At 39.2% G+C, this 18,286-nt stretch overlaps 1 protein-coding gene across 1 annotated transcript in view; it reads left to right on the top strand.

Annotated features, from left to right (window-relative positions):
- Window positions 1–5,141: 5,141 nt before the first annotated feature.
- Window positions 5,142–18,286, top strand: part of zgc:153039 (uncharacterized protein LOC767698 homolog) — an 88,567-nt gene continuing 75,422 nt past the window's right edge. The window contains 4 exon segments of the mRNA XM_034123780.1: window positions 5,142–5,806; window positions 12,975–13,109; window positions 13,605–13,742; window positions 15,924–16,238. Of these exon segments, the coding sequence (XP_033979671.1) occupies window positions 5,584–5,806; window positions 12,975–13,109; window positions 13,605–13,742; window positions 15,924–16,238 (811 nt within the window). The 5' untranslated portion in view covers window positions 5,142–5,583.

Raw genomic sequence — 18,286 nt, 5'->3', positions numbered from 1 at the left:
TTTAGAAGTAGATATTTTTCTAACTTTTTCTTTATATTTGACTATAAATTTGCTTTTTTTCTTTTAATATACTTTAACTCATATGCAATATCTTGTTACCATGCTGCCTTAACGACACCATTTCCATAATTTGGGATCAATAAAATACATTATGATCTAATCTAAGTACACAGCTCTGCAAAAATACACAACATGGGTCGCGTTTTTTTTGACACTTTTCTTTTGCAGAAATCTTAAATATTCCACCTTTAAATCTGTGACCTTTAGACCTCCCTCTTAGTTTAGACCTCCCTCTACCAAAAACCACCAGACTCAGGGACAGTTTCATCTCACAGGCAATAAGACTGTTAAACACCTGAAACAACATCCATAACATTCATCTGGCTGCAACTTAGAAATTATTTATCCAATATATCATATTCCAATTACTTGTGTATCGACTCCTATTGCAATATGTATATTCGATTTTCATTGATATATCTACACTGTAGCTATGTACACATGAAAAAGAAAAGCCTTGCATCTTGAATCTTGATACCTGCTCATGTTGAAGCTGGTCCTCCTCTCTCTCCCTCCTGATATGTGCAGTGTTCATGATGGGATGTGTTGGCAGACAGGAAGTGGCCGCGGACCAGTTCCAGCATGGCAGCTCCACAGGAAGTCTGCAGACGGGGCACAGCAGGGAGACTTCACCCGGGTGAGGAGGGGGAGAGGGTCTTCCTCCCTCTGCTGATATACAGGGAGCACACATGGGGTGGGAGCATGGCAGGAGCAGGAGGAAGTCACCGCTCTGTTTACATGCAGGACAGCAGGATAAAATCTGCAAAAAGTCTTCATCTTTCTGCTCGTCTTCCTCCCCGTTGGACGGTCCTGCTCCGACATGCAGACGCTCTTTGTGTGTCCTCCGAGGGGGGAATATCCTCACTGACATTGCTCACGGTTATAAATATTCTTGCATTGCCAGTGCTTCTTTGCCTTTGTCGTAACAAAGTCTGCAACTGGAATTGTCCACGTCTATTTTTGCTTTTCAATTAAGAGAGACAGGAGAGGTGAATGGGGGAAAACATACCCATTAACTTCCACACTTCATTACATTAAGTTCTCTTACTCTGCAAACAAGGCGTCATCTTATTAAATATGAGCTATCATTTGTTGACATATTAAAGGCTTTTACACATGGAGTATTGGACATATTTTGGTACATGAGAAAATACTGAGTTATTTGGCCCAATTATTCAAAATAAAATGTTATATTAAGTGCTACTGAAGTGCAGATTTCTGGCGTATGGTATGAGAAAAAACTCAAATGTAAAAAAAAACATAATTTAAAAATATATAATAGAAAGACACTCACTTTGAAAAGGATAAATAAGTCAAATGTTATGTTTAAATATGCACGTTCAGCATTTTCTAGCGCTAACTATTGGTGATTCCAGCAAAAATCGAAATCTACAGAAGCAAATAGCCAAATTTAGTAACAACAATTAAGCTTAATTTGTCTTGCACTAGTTGAAAAGATCACGTACAATTGAAGCAAACCATGTCCAAAATCTCCCAGATCATCTGTCTTTGTATCAGAGTCCATCAAAAGACCATGTTTCTGAGTATTCCCAGCATGTATGATACCTGACTGTGTGTATCCAGCCTCAGTCTGCAGGAGCATCAACAATCCTCACTCCCAGGAAATAGTGGCATCATAATATCCACAAAGATCTTGGAGATATCCCACTGTGGCAGAAACAGCTGCCGGAAATAAAGAGAACACTGTTGGACAGATATAATCAGGACATCCTTCTGTTGTCTCCCTGCAGAGTGTTGTGGGTGCAGAACATAGACAGAGAGACATCGAGAGGGAGAGAGAGAGAGGAGCTCGGCCCTTTAAGAGGTACTCAAAGCTTGGTGTTGCCATGGTAGCGGCTCTTCCCCCACACACACACACACACACACACACACACACACACACACACACACACACACACACACACACACACACACACACACACACACACACACACACACACACACACACACACACACACACACACACACACACACACACCACACACACACACACACACACACACACACACACACACACTCACTCACACAGACAAATCTGAATGTTAACAAAGACCTTATTACTGCCAGGAGCACGAGCTACGCCACCGTCAGATGTAAATAACACACACACACACACACACACACACACACACACACACACACACACACACACACACACACACACACACACACACACACACACACACACACACACACATACACATACACATACACACACACATACACATACACATACACATACACATACACATACACATACACACACACACACACACACACACACACACACACACACACACACACACACACACGCATCTAAATGTTAACAAAGACCTTATTACTGCCAGGAGCACAAGCTACGCCACTCTCAGACGTAATCACGTAAATAACTAACACACACACACACACACACACACACACACACACACACACACACACACACACACACACACACACACACACACACACACACACACACACACACACACACACACACACACACACACACTCAGTATTGTATGATGTGAGTATGGTAGATATCTGTCTCATTGTCTGTGCAGGGGTCAGATCTGAGGTCAGCGTAGGGAGGGCTTCAAACACTATGAGTGGTAAAAATAAAACAACCTGAGCACTTCCTGGCTTTTAGGGCTGGAACCGTGTTACGCCTTTATTTAAAAATGTAATGCATGAAGTTGTGTCATTTAAGAGATTCAATAGGGAGCAATCAGACTATATATGTTTGCAATACCATTTGAAATGACGGTCGATTATGCAGTATATCTGCAAAAAAATCTCTCGTCATAAACATATCATTTGCGAAATTAAACAAATATGCTTTTAAATTGTAAACCAAAAGCATGTTATACCTCCAAATACATGTATTAAAGTAGTACATCCAGCAGGGGGAGTGGTAGACGATGTCTGAGGTGATTCTGGTTGATCTTTAAGACAGGAAAGTTATTTCATATTTGAGCTTTTATCATATTTCATTGTTGCATTGTGTACACGGTCCCTGCAAATATAAGTTGTGCAGCTTGGAGGACAGCGTGTATCGGCTTTGATTTGATATCTAATACTGAACATAAGGTTGAACCTCCTTGTCTACTTTACTATAGTTGTTAAGAAACGTGGTTTTGGGACGTTTTGTGTTTGAGTTAAGCTGCTGCTCGAGTCCTCACTAACACTCAGAAAGTGGATCACATCCCTCCAGTTCTGAAGTCTTTACACCGGCTTCCCGTTACATTACATTACATGTTACTTGTTAGATGCTTTTATCCAAAGCGACTTACATACTCAATACTGTGGACAATCCCCACAGGAGCAATTTGGGGTGAAGTGTCTCAGGGACACAACGACATGCTGACTGCAGTGGGGTTTGAACCTGTGACCTCCTGATCCAAACACCAACGCACAACCCACTGCGCCACACGCCTCCCTTCCCTTCCCTTCCCTTCCCTCCTGTCTGTCAGAGAAGTGTATGAGCTGTTAAATCACTGTTTTTAGGAAATGCACTCAGACTCTGCTAGCCAGACTGTTTAATGTGTGTTAATATATCATGTATTAACTCGGGAGGAGTTAGTAGTTAATGCTTTGGTTTTCTTTTCATTATTTGGGAGTGGGGAGTGGGGTGGGTCATTACAGTATTGCAATATTCTGTGATTTTTGCTTCACTTTTATTATAACGATACCATTACAAATGCAAATGTGATAATACAGAAGTTAAAGAAAAAGAGGAAACGTGTTTGTTGCGGTCTGTCTTTTTTTTGCCCTCACTGTATTTGCATAGCCATTTTGGTACATGCATTGTATCTTTGTTGCAAAAAACATCATTTATATGGACCTTTTTTATCAAGTTTGACAAGTTTCATTAAACAAGTGAAAAGCATGTAATAATACACTTTGACATGCATTTATACATATGTTCTGAGGTGCTAAAAAGTCATTTAAACTTATATTCTGAAGTGAGATCACATGACACCCTTTCCAACTGATGCTGGGCTGTCAGCAGGTGTCCCCAGAACGCTGCTCTCTGATTGGCTGAGCCAGTCTGATCATATGACCCAGAACACCGGGCTGGTGGAAATCAGTGGGCTGGAAAAAAGATTTGTCAAGCTACAGGAAACAGGCAGTGCAAACCGGAAACTGTTACCTACAATGTGTTTTTACAACAAATACCTTTGTTTCTCTTGGTAAAATGTACCTTTTTAATATATCTTCCTACCAGTTAAAAAATAAATACTTTCAATTACATGGTTTATTTCCAGACAGTTTTCTGTATGTCATTTTTTTTTAAAAACTCTATTATTTTCCTGTAAATGCAACGATACAGGGTTCATTTATACACTCATTGCACTCATATGTGTCTGATATATTGTTGTCAACATTTTGTAATTAACTGGTGTTACATATACATGAATGAGCCTCTTATTAATCCACTGTCAAGTATGTTCAAATCATTTCTGTACATCTTCAAAACAAAGTTTCAATCCTCAGGCATTGGTTTAATATGATGAGTGGTTTTGTAAAGACACATCTTAAAATATATACTTTATTTCCAATTTTCAGACTAACTGAGTACTAAAGTATTGTTCTAAGTACAATTGTAGATACTTACCTGATTATTATCATTGTATACTAGCCTACTTATACTCCATGTAAACAATACTTTTTGGTACAAATAAAATACTTTTTACTGCCACCCGCTACAATGAGTCGGCCAAGTATACATTTTGGTACCTACCTATATTTTGATGCTTTGTATTTTTCTTTAAGTAACATTTTAAATGCAGTACTTTCATTGTTCAGGTGGTTATTTATTTGTACCCGTAGATTTGGTTGGCAGATAAAAGACCATTATGACAATCTCTAATAAGTAGGCCTACCCCCATCTCCATCACATCTAAAAACAATTAAACTTCAAATGAATAATTCTGTGTTCAGTTTTTCTTCTACCTCCTCCAGCTTGTCAAAAAGCTTTTATTCTTAAAGTCCTAACAGGAAGTGCTGCTTGTGATGGTCACCAGCTACCGTTGGGCCATCACATGATTCTCTATTGTAGCTCCACTACTCACTTATCCTTATCCTTAGTATTATCCTTAGTATGGGCAGCTGGAGTGGACTTATAACTGGTTTCTTACCACTATATGTCAGCATATAGTTGGCTTTATTTCAAGGGAACAGAGAGTACTTATTTCCTGCTTCGCTATGTAGTTCGCTAACTTTTTAACGGTCTGCAATCTGGACGTTGCACTAACTTTGGAGAAAACTGTTGGAAACTTTTGACAGGTTTGTATTACTTGTTTTACTAACAGTTAGAGACACTCAGTCGCATCCACAGTGACAGATTTCCCTCTCGTTATGACGGTGTAAAGAGCACTAACTTGGGAGAAAACCGTCGGAAACTTTTAACAGGTTTTTTTATTAACCGTTAGAGAAAAACAGTCGGATCCACAGTGACAGATTTCCCCGGCTCTATGACGGTGTAAAGAGCCAGGATCCACCATGACAGAGCGGACTCCTCTCCTCCACTACCGCCTCTCGGCCAGCGTCAATGAGTCCGAGTGTCGGGCCCCTCCGGCCGGCCTGGCCCCGCAGCAGCACCCGGTCGGACCCCGGATGAAAAGCAGCCTCCAGCGGCAGCAACCGAAGAAACTGTCGGTGTTTTTCGGGGTGGTGATCCCGACCCTGCTGTCCATGTTCAGCGTGGTGGTCTTCCTCCGGATAGGTGAGTGGTAATAATGTATTCCTTAATCACTACAGAGATGTGATGGTGTAAAGTTACCAGAGGTGGAGAATTACTCCGATCATGTACTTGAGTAAAATCTCAATCTCAATCTTTACTGTAAAAGTAGAAGTACCAGAGTGTAGGAATACTCTGTTACAAGTAAAAATCCTGCATTCAAAATACTCAAGTAAAAGTAGAAGTACTCAGATCTTATACTTGAGTAAAAGTAGAAGTACTCAGATCTTATACTTGAGTAAAAGTAGAAGTATTCAGATATTGTACTTGAGTAAAAGTAGAAGTACTCAGATCTTGTACTTGAGTAAAAGTAGAAGTACCAGAGTGTAAGAATACTCTGTTACAAGTAAAAGTCCTTCATTCAAAATTGTACTCAAGTAAAAGTAGAAAAGTATCAGACACAAAATATTCTACAATATAATATAAGTTTACTTTTGGTACTTACAAAAAAACTTGGTCCTATTTTCAGTGTGAAAACTGTTCAAAAAGCACCCTTCTTTAAATGAAAAGTGAGCTATTGGATCATTACATTCAGTGAGTTTAGTTCAGTGAGCAGACACATCTTTGCCATATCTATAAATAATGATATTAAACTCATCATCACACAGTTTTTCAGGTGGGTTATGTATCCAGGAGAGCTTTCCATCTTTATTTAAATGTAGTGGGTAACTATAAAATGTATTTTCTTAAGGTTTAAGTTTTGCATAAACTACTTGCTCCAACCTTTACAAAAGCTTTAAAAATTGCAAATGCTGGACCTATTTCTTGAATTTACCCTGGGATAGGGGGATAAACTCCAGAAGTTAAAGTGGACCTATCATGCTATATTTCAATGATATATTGTAGGGCCATACCTATATAAGGTATATTTATACGTTTCTGTTTTCAAAATACCAAACAGATCATGCATTTTAGCCATGCCTCATTTCGCTCTATGTGCTGTTTGCTGTCTACGGGGCTGATTCTGTGAGCTGCAGCTGACCACGCCCCCCTGCAGGAGAGGGGAGCCGTGCTCTGATCAAGTCAAGAGGGTTTTATTTATATATACAGTCTATGGTTTTATTATATTATTATAGGCCTATAGAGTCGTTATTCATTTGTTTTAAAGCTCAATAAATAACAAAGAAGACCTTTGACCGGCACTTTTCTAATTTTGTCCGGAAGATTTAAACTTTAACGGACATCTTGACCGGCGAAAGAAACTGAAACTGAAACTCTGCCGCACGGTCCCCTCGTTCCTTGGAAGAGGCGGAGAGGTGGGTGTTTGTCATCTGCTGGTGGACTAACCGGAGAGAATTACAGTGCTTGCCTCGACGGGGAGGGATTGCATTGAATTAAAGCAGCGGGAGCAAACACTTGCCTCGGGGAGGGAGAAAAAAAGCCACAGCGGAGAATAAACAGAAGGTTAACCATGGTTACCATATGCGCGGGAAGTCTTCTTCGCTGCTTTTGTGGCAGACTACAGCGCCACTTACAGGCCTGGCATATGTACTACAGCGTCTCCAGCGCTTTCGAGCGGCAATGGCCGGCCGTGGCCCAACCCCATTCCCTGATAGGTGGAGAGTTGGCCCAATAGCCGTAGCGCCACTTCTGTGACGTCATAGAAGTGTTCAAATCTGGATCAGTTTTGATCAGATCCGTTGCAGCCCCTTTTTTAGAGATTTGGGTATGGAGGAAAATAGAGAGGGTTGTGTTTTCTGACACTTGGTGAGTTCCCTGGAACACCGGGGACACATATTCATGTAGAAAAGACGTACAAAAGTGCATTTTGCATGATAGGTCCCCTTTAAGGGATTACATGTCAAAGTAATACAGAATAGTGTAGTTGTGATATTTTCCTCACAGTGTTGACATATGAAGGGAAGTGTAACCTACGATTAATAAACTTCCCTGAAGCATCTTTTTCCTCTGTAGTAAAGATGAAATTTGAGGTCAAAATTGCTGAAATAAGTTATTTTAGTCCATGTCGTAAAGAGCGTGAAGTCTGTTTTCTGGTCAAATTGAGTAAACGTGTGAGAAGCAACTAATCATGAATCCACCGTTTCACATCTCTGCTGTCAAAGCGTGAAAAAGAGGCCGCTGGGGAAGCAGAACAAATGTCTTTCACGCCTCACTTGATCTCCTCTCTGATCAAATGTGTAATTTTTCTCGTGCGTTCCTCTCATGGTTTTACGTCCAAATTGTTTTCCAGCTCTCCCTCTCTCACCCACCCTCTGCCCTCACAGTCTCGTGAGATGTCAGCTGCTATGCCGTGGTCACACACAGTTCACACAGTTCACACAGTTCACACACACACACACACACACACACACACACACACACACACACACACACACACACAGTAGCAGTGTGTGTAGGTCTACTATTCACACTGTACCATGCCCCTCAGTAGTTTTCACTGTGGATGTGGAACTACATGTGGATGTATACATCATCTGTGAAAGCATCGACATGTGTGAGGGCTGACAGACCTCTGTGTTGTAGGAAAACACATCTTCGAGTATCAGTCATTATATAGTTATTATTAAGGCGTCAAATGTCAGTAAATCAACTTATATTGTTTTGGTGTTTTAAATTAAACATCTCCTGTGTCGAAATCTATCAAAAATGACATATAGTGCTCAAACATTTTTTTAAAACTCTATATATTATGAAAGCAGGTCATAAAATCTCTTTCATTTACTGCCATTTTTTGGCTTTTCTGAAGAGTTTCAATCTTTAAAGCTACACATAATGTTCAAAATCAGCGTTCAAATGTGTTTAAGCACATATTTATTCATATTTACAGATAAAGATAAGGCTACACTAACATTATTAGTATTATTATTATTATTATTATTATTATTACTATTTGTAGAAATACATCTCTGAGTTGTATGGTTTCAGTTTTGTTTGTTCGAAACATTTCCAATAACCTCAGGGCGCTGTAAAGTCCAAAGGTCAGGGTTTATTGGAATAAGATACAGCAGATTTGGATTCTCCAAGTAGAGCAAAGATATATTATATTATATTACATGTCACTTGTTAGACGCTTTTACCCAAACCGCACCATCCCACTGAGCCACAGCCTCCCTTTAATACAATTGAAAACATACTGATATACAATATACAATAGTGCAAATGAGAATATAACAGAAAATACATTATATGAATGATAAGAGAGTCTTTTTTTTCCCCCTGATGCAGTCAATGTGTGTTTTTAAGATAAGGTAAGATAAGAAGTACTTTATTGATCCCAATGTGGGAAATGTTTGCGTTGCGGCAGCACAAAAAGACAAGGACATAAGAGAAATTAAAAGACTATAAATAAACAATCCAAAATGTAAACATCTCAAATAGAAATAAAATGGCATTTAAAAAAAGTAGGAAATATACATGTTGAAATACAAATAACAGTAAGAAAATATAAAGCAGGATATTATATATACATTAAATGTGTTAGGAATGGAATGTTAAATATTAAATTGAATAAAAATGTAAAATGTACCCGGCATTTCAAACCAGGAAAAAACAGCATATGCATTATTACAATATTCAAAATCACATTTACATTAATGATATAAAATCAACATGTTACCCCTAAAAATTGAGTTTATAAAACCGCAATAACGAACTCTATTATTTAGCCCATTTTATGTTTTTTGGGTGAATGACAGACATTCAAAGCTTGCTTTTAATGTAAAGAAATATGACATTTGGTACAGCTCAAGATCGTATGTATAAATATATTAAATCAAATATGACATCCAATGGTGGTAATGGGGAATACATGTGTGTCTAACACTTTGATTACACTCACATGACTTTGCCTTTGAAGATGTGAATTAGGTTTGTTTTATCAAGCTTATGAATTAGTTTGACACTTTTAATGAAAATGTTCCTGAAGACGAAACGGGAATCCCTTTCCTCTCTGATCCTTGTTTCACTTTCAGAGAGCATGGAGTAATGGCATGAATCATTGAGTACTACAGAAACTTTGATAGTAACAGTGTGTATTAATGTGGTTATTATTCCTCTTCCTCAATCTGTGTGTCTTCCCCGGGAACTTTAACTTCCCTCTTATTACATTTGGAGAAGTTGCCTAACAATGATAGGAAAGGTAAAAGGAAGAACTTATAGGCTCGTTTGAGATGAGCGAGACCGACGCAGACCTGCGCAACTGCGACCGCCGTCTTGCTAGTGCGTTGCATGATGGTTAGTCATTTTGTCCGACTTGCTCTGGAGGCTCGACTGCATGAGACGTTGAAATCTCGCGGGACAAAGACGAGCCTTGAGAGCGAGGCGGCGCAGTTTCTCTCCACGAGCTGCGGAAGCGAAATGCTTGATGGGAAACGACTCGCTGGTATATCGAGCTGAGCGCTCATTGGTGGTTTTTACCCCGTGCTGGTGATGAAACTCTCCTATAGAGGCGAAGTCCTGCCCACTTCCGACCCATGGGACCTTATTTCGGAAAAATTATGTATTGAAGTCAATGGGGAGATTATCTTTCGATCCCGTTTGAATTGTGCCATGAATTACACAGATGATGTTTGTCAATCTTAAATAATTATTTCCATGTCAAAAAAGTCACATTTTGTCGTAAAACTGTTGAAATATAAGACTATGAAAAATACGCAACTAGAAAGACTACAAATCCCAGAGTCCCGGTCCCGCATGCTGGCTCTTATGAACCGACTAACTCCCCTTGTGTGTATGTACAGCTCTCAACATGCCCAGACTTGGAGTGATTTTCACCTCTTTTAATACTTTTCGCCTCATTCTGAAAGAAAGAAGTGAAATGTGCCAACGTGACGGCCGTCTTGGTGTGTGGTGCGAGACGGGAGATGGAGTTCATTGAGAGCTTTCACACAAAAAAAGTGTTACTTTACACATTTTTATTTTTTTGAATTGCAAAATTATCTTTTAAATTGACAAACATCATATGTGTAATTCGTGGCACAATTCAAACGGGATCGAAAGATAATCTTTCTCTCGCCATTGACTTCAATACATCATTTTTCCGAAATAAGGTCCCATGGAGGCCCCCCGGAGAGGGAGGGACTTCGCCTCTCTATTGGCTCCGCAAAAGTGTGTTGTTGTTTTGTGTCAGTTTTACGTCGCCACTTCCATTCACATTTTTCATCATTGTTCCACAATGTTTATCATCAGGAAATTAATATCTATATATTTTATACTATACTTGCACTGCTTACCGTTTTCATACTTTATATATCTTAGCATATTCATACACACTGCTCATACTGCTCATAGGCTACTGTGTATATAGTGTATTCATATCCCTCACTGTTTATTCATCATTCAATTCATTCTATATTTTATTCTGTAGATTGTGTACATTACTTTTCACTTGACTGCTTGTTGCACTCCTGGTTAGAAGCTAAACTGCATTTCGTTGTCTCAGTACCTGTAATCTGTGCAATAACAATAAAGTTGAATCTAATCTTGAGCAGGAACAAATGTATTTACTTAGTACATATCTGACATTAACACATTTGTGCATTCTTTATAAATGCAAACCGAGTCAAGCCGACTCCGAGCTGTCCGACTTCAGGCGAGCTTTTTGAGACCTCCCCCGGCTGCAATCGGCTATTCTCGTGTACTTTCGAGGTGAGCCGCAGCTCGTCTCAAACAAGCCTCTCTGTCTCTGTCTGAACAAAAACATCTGACATACGACTGGGAAGTTGAATTTCTCTCTTCTGATTTATATTTTGTATTATCTAATAATCTGAATCTGTAAGTAACTCAAGCTGTCGAATACTTAGTGGAGTAAAAAGTACATTAATAGCATCCAAAATGTAATAATAGAAGTATAAACTAGCATACATTGAAGTACAAGTACCTCAAGTACTGAAAGGTAGGGTAGGTAAGAATGGACAGTGACATATGTCAAAATGGCTTCAAATGTATTCACATGTTTTAATTGGGGGGTGGACGTCACATCCACAAGGAGGTCTGGGGGTATACCCCCGGGAAGATTGTTTTGAACATTTTAAAGTAAAATGCTTCAATCTGGTGCACTTTGAGCACACAATTACTAGAGACCTGATCTAGACACCCATATAGAGCCAGTATTTTGTTTTTATAAGAAAGGCCACCTAATCGTGACATCTGTAGTCAACCAGAGTATAAAAGACATTTCCCACGGCACCTCCTCTAAAGTGACAGTGATGGGCAGCAACCTGCTAGACAGACGCCGTCGAGGAACATTTTCTAACCGTACAATTACCCTTTAAGTTATCAAGTTATATGAGCTGTATCAAAACAGAAAGAATACCTAAGTTGTTTGTTATCTTATTTGAGTTTTGCATATTTGTTTTCAATATTGTAAAGGCCTCTTTTCTTTGTTGCATGTGTAAAAGTTTGTTATTTTATTTTGAGCAAACACATCGCATAATATCATCTAAATCACATGTGTCAAACTCAAGGCCCGGGGGCCAAATCAGGCCCTTGGTGGATTTAATTTCGGCCCGCAGGATAATTTCTAATTACTATTAGATCTGGCCCGCCGGTATATTGCACGCACACCTTCACTCCATCCTGAGGGTCTCCTCAGCTCAGAGCCTGACCCCAAACATTGATGACCTTGCACCCGAGATGAGATGCCAAGTATCTGAACTAGCATCACAGAGCAGCACACTGAGTTTACATGTTTCCTTCTGCACTTTCTTTCTCACGTCAACAGGACATGTTTGATTTTTTCTTTGAGGGGAATAGTTTTTTTGAAGCTGTTGTTGGCCTGTGGAAAAATGTAATCATAAGAAATGACTGCAACTGATTATTTAATGTTGTTTTTATAGGCAATAATTTAAGCTTTGTTAGTTCCAGGTTAAATATGTGCAATAAGTTGTGCAATAAACATTGCACCAGTCCGGCCCTCGACTAGTACCGATTTTTTTATTTTGGCCCTCTGTGTATTTGAGTTTGATGCCCCTGATGTAAACCATCGGAGGCCAAGCAACTGTAAGTAATATGAAGGAAAGAAAATGAGTTAAAAATGTCTGTTTAAGGCGTCTAGTGGCTTTGATAGAAAAACAAGGAAGGAAGCCACCACTGTTACTTTTCACAAGTGTGAATTTTTATATCTCAAAGTGAAATAATGTTCAGTTTCTTGAAGTCTTCCTCTGACAGTGTCTGTGTTTTGTGTTTTGTGCAGGCTTCATGGTGGGCCACTCCGGACTGTACCAAGCCATCTTCATGTTCCTGTTGATGTATTTCATCATCTGCATGACGGTGCTGTCGGTCTGCGCCATCTCCACCAACGGAGCGCTGGACGCCGGGGGGGCCTACTGTATCCACTTTAACATGACATTTCATCATAGTTTCATCACATGACACCATGTTACATTAAGCTGACACAATAAACCATACAAGTTACAAAACAGATCAAATTCAGAACAGCGACAAACCTGCGATTACTACAACCCGCTTCAAATAAGAAACAGTTTTTTAGGTGGTTGTGCATTAGTTTAAAATCAGAAGAACTAAATTTATTTATTTTTACCAATTATTTTAGATTTTATATACATTATTTTGATAACAATTTCAAATGTTCAACTTTTCAATTTTTTTTACTTTTCAACTTTTCAATTTTTAAATTCTCACATTTTCAACTTTTCAATTTTTTCATTTTTTTCATTTTTCAAATTTTAAAATGTTAAATTGAAATGTTAATCTTTTAATTTAAATATTTCACATTTTTATTTTAGTTGGGTTTTCAGTCTGCGGTTTTTAAAAGACATGAATACTTCCTATCCAACCAACCCTTTTCCTGAGCGTCTCTCAGACATGATCAGCAGAGCGCTGGGTCCGGAGTTCGGAGGAAGCATCGGCATCATGTTCTTCCTGGCCAACGTGTGCGCCTGCGCCCTCTTCGTGCTGGGCCTGGTGGAGGCCATCGTCGACACCTTCGGGGTGCCGGAGGGTGCGTTTCATTTCAACACCTTGACAAAAAGCTTCCAGATCATTTAGTATTAGTGCAGAAAAAATGATAGTGTCTCCATTGAACGCCGGTTCAGACAGAGTGTGGACTGGTGCTTTCCAGAGGGGCCAGTTTGCCTCCTGGGAACTTCTGAGGTTTACTTTCTTAATTTTTTCTTTATTTTTTCTTTATTTTTTCTTTATTTTTTTTTTCTTCATTTTTTCTTAATTTTTTCTTTATTTTTTTAATTCTTACAAATTAAACATTTAAAAATGTAATTCTTAAATTTTTTGTTTACATGTTACATTTTACATTTGAGATACTGCATGTATGTAATGTCTACTTTTAAGGGTGGCCGGTCGCCGGTTCAAATCCCCGAACAGACAGAGTGTGGACTGGTGCGTTTTAGAGGTGCCAGTTTGCCTCCTTGGAACTTCTGAGGTTTACTTTCTTAATTTAATCTTATTTTTTTCTAATTAATTTTAATTCTTATTTTTTTTTAATTCTTAATTCTTTAAAAACTAAAATTATTAAAAAAAAATGTAAACATTTTAATTCTTTAATTTTTTGTTTAAATAAAAAATGTTACATTTGAGATACTGCATGTATGTAGTGTCTACATTTAAGGGTGGCAGTACCTTTGTTAGGGAAGTGGAGGGTCGCCGGTTCAAATCCCCGAACAGACAGAGTGTGGACTGGTGCTTTTTGGCAAATTGTATGTACTGTCAGTAAGAAAGTATGCAAGAAAGCAAGAAGTGAGTAAATAAGTTAGTAAGCATGCAAGCAAGTACGTATCAAGCAAGTGATTATGGTAAAAAGTAAGCATGCAAGCAAGTACGTACTGTATCAAGCAAAGGAGTAAACAAGTCAGGTAAAAGTAAGCAATAAAGTAAATAAGTATGTAAGCATGCAAGCAAGTAAGAGTGTAAGTAAACTAGTAAGCAAGTAAGCATGCAAGGAACAGAGCAAGTAAGTAACGCAGCGTCCACACGGCGGCGTGCGTTGAAGCTTGGCGGCGGGCGTGTCTGAAGCTCGACTAACAACCAATCACATGAATCTCCCGCCCCGGACACACAAGCACGCGGTTTGATTGGCTAGAGCTTGTACTGGCATATGATTTGATTGGCTGACGCTTTCGTCGAAGCTTCAAAAGTTGAACATTGCTCAACTTTTGAAGCGAGCAAAGCGAATCGACGCTCCCACAATGCAGTTCGGCAAAGCGTGACGTCACCCCATTCAAAGTGAATGGGCAGAAGCGTTTAAGCTTCAACGCACGCCGCCGTGTGGACGGGCCGTAAGTCAGTAAATGTCAAACAAGCGAATAAGCAAGGAAGCGAAAAGTGAACAAGCCAATAAGCAAATGAGTAGGTAAGTATGCAAGCAAACAAGTACTGTAGAACAGTAAGAAAGTATGCAAGTAAGTAGAACATGCGAGTAAGCAAGCATTGAAGTATTAAGCAAGTTTGCCAGTAAGCAAGCTAGAAAGTAAGTACGCACTTAGCAAGTAAACAGGCAAGCGAGCTAATAAGCTAATAAGTAAGCATGCTGGAACTTTATGAGAAATACAAAGAAATGTGAAGCTTAGTTATAGAAAATATAATACAACTACAGCCAACAAGTAGCAATAGCACAGATCAAGTAGAGGTGCAAGAATGGATTATTCAATATTAAATATAATATGAATGTAAAATGTCCAGTGGGATTTTAAGTCATTAAGAGATGCAAATACACAAATGAGAAAGTATAGAAGAGGTTTCATGCATAAGGGAACTTCAGCTGATAGAGCAAGCACGTAGGCAATTAAGTAACAATAGGTAGAGTAGTGATACTGAGACAAAGCAGAACAAAGGAACAGGAAGTGCCTCGTATCATTTCTGTTTCCCACAGAAAGCTCTCTCACTGGATCCAGGTGTCTCTGGTGATATTTAAATATACGGTCGTTATAACTCTTCACTATATCTTTATCATTGTTCAGATTGTTCTGACTCAAAGGTGACTTGTGTTTCTGTTCCTATTTTTCACATCGTAGAAGACGTCACACACACACACACACACACACACACACACACACACACAACTCTGGCAAATCAATTTCCTTCGGGATAAATAAAGTCCTATCTTATCTCATCTTCCCTCTTCTTCCCTCCTCACCTCCTCCCTCCTCACCTCCTCCCTCCCCCCCAGGTGGGTCTCTGGCCTCCTCCCCCTACCAGGTGCTCCCCTCTGGTTACTGGTGGTCCCTGCTCTACGGCACAGGGGTCCTTCTCCTCTGCGTCCTCGTCTGCATGGTGGGGGCTCACCTCTACGCCAAGGCCACCTTCCTCATCTTCCTGGTGGTCATGTTTGTTCTGGGCACCGTCTTCATCAGCTTCTTCGCTGTGGGCCCCCTCACCATCGTCCTGCCCTCGTCTGCCTCCTTCAACGGGACGGGACCCTCGTTCCCCACCACCGCCAACTTCACCGGATTCAAGCTGGACACGCTGCTGGGGAACCTGTGGGGTAAGAGACACGCCAAATATATCCTCACACAAAGCATGCTGGGAGTTTGTTTTTTGATCTTTTGTGTGTTTTAGGGCTGCAGGATTTGAAAATGTGCGATTATTTTGTCTGATATTATGGGAGTGATAATTAGTATCCGGGTAAAATTACTATTAAAAAGACAAAAAAAACGTTTTAAAATGTATTTTCACACTATTATGTGGAAAATTGTGATTATTTTGACTGAAATGATGGGAGGGATTGATTATTTTTTAATCATATTGTCAGATAGTAGTGTTAGTTTGTTATTTTCTTTTAGCAGAAACAATAATAATTTCCACTGTTAGAGAATAGAGCACCGTAGGAGAGATTTTAAGTGATTTTATTACAATAAATAAATAACAACAGAAATACAAGTAGGCCTATTTAGCTATTAAAAAGTGTACACAACAACACAACCCAGTGCAACAATAATACACGATAAAATGCCTGTTTTAAAATGGCGAAAACAACTAGTATCCGGCTTCAAGCTGGACACGCTGCTCGGGAACCTGTGGGGTCAGAGCAAGCCCCCAGGAAGTGCGCCGGACTCTGAGGAAAATATTCATTGTGGCCAAACGGCGGTACTACACTTCTGTATCAGTCGCTGGGCCCGGAAACACTTTTTCCCATTGGCTAACATCGGGGAAAGAGACGTCTGTAAATGTAAAATGTGCTAATAACGTTATTCTGAGAGTTCTTTTCCTCTGCATTATGAACGCGGATCCAACCCATGTGACCGCGCCGTCAGGCACGTTCATGTGACGTGTTCAGTACTACATGAGTTTTACCTTTACCCATGGATGCACAATAAGAACGGATTATATGATTACTTTCGTGACGTTTCACTCTCTCAAAAGTTGGGGCCATTTTGTCTTCATGCGCCAATGAGCAACTCTCATAGGAAAGAACGAGGCCCCGCCTCCCACGCTGTATCCAGTTCTTATTATACATCCATGGGTAAGAGGGACGCCAAATATGTCCTCACACAAAGCATGCTGGGAGTTTCTTAAATTATCTGTTTTTTTATGTTATTTGGCTGGATTTTATTACAATAATTGAATTACAAAAAAATACAAATAGGCTTTAAAAAAAAGTCCCAAAACAACTCTTTAAAATGGCTAAAATAACTAGTATCCGGGTAAAAAAAAAAATTATTACACACTATTAACTTCAATTGAAATGAATGAATTAGTGTTTTGATTCATGATACAGGAGGGATTTGAGCAGCGTAGGACAGATTTTATGAGTATTTTTTATATATTAAAAGAACAATACAAATAGGCCTGTTTAGCTAAAATAAGTTAAACAACTTAGAGTAACAATAATATATGATATAATATGTTTTTTTTAATTGGCTAAAATAACTTGTATCCGGGTAAAAATGACTAAAATTAGGACAAAAAATATATATGATCAATTTTATTCTAATTTCTTTCATAACTATAATTAGCACTGCTGTGAATGGAACCTGTGTGGCCTTGTTTGTTTGTTTTTTTAAATCAAGAGTATCTTTCCTGCAGAGGACAGAGGCTTTGATAAATCTGGTTCCAGATATTGAACACGTTCTCTGGAAATCTATCCGATCACTTCTTTCTGTTTGCAGTGATTTATATCAGAACACATGATCACTAAGCTATTTGCTGTAAATCAGCGGCACGTGAGAACTATTACACGGCCTGAATAATCCCAGGATCGGACTAAACAAACACACGCATGGAGAGTCATCCTTTTACATGTGATTATTTCAGAGTCCAGAGAAAAAATGGGTAATCACGTGTTAGGAATTACGTGATGATTTAACATTTTAATAAACAATAGGGGGCTTAAACAATAAAAAAAACGGCTGATATTTTGCTGTTAAATATGACTTTTGTTTACCTCCTAACAATAGGCCAGTCACACACACACACACTCACTCACTCACTCACTCACTCACTCACTCACTCACTCACTCACTCACTCACTCACTCACTCACTCACTCACTCACTCACTCACTCACTCTTGTGCATTTAACACAATTAACCCC

The sequence above is a fragment of the Trematomus bernacchii genome, unplaced genomic scaffold (genome assembly GCF_902827165.1).
Source record: "Trematomus bernacchii unplaced genomic scaffold, fTreBer1.1, whole genome shotgun sequence".
Classification (NCBI taxonomy): Eukaryota; Metazoa; Chordata; class Actinopteri; order Perciformes; family Nototheniidae; genus Trematomus; species Trematomus bernacchii.
This window is presented reverse-complemented; position numbering and strand designations above follow the sequence as displayed.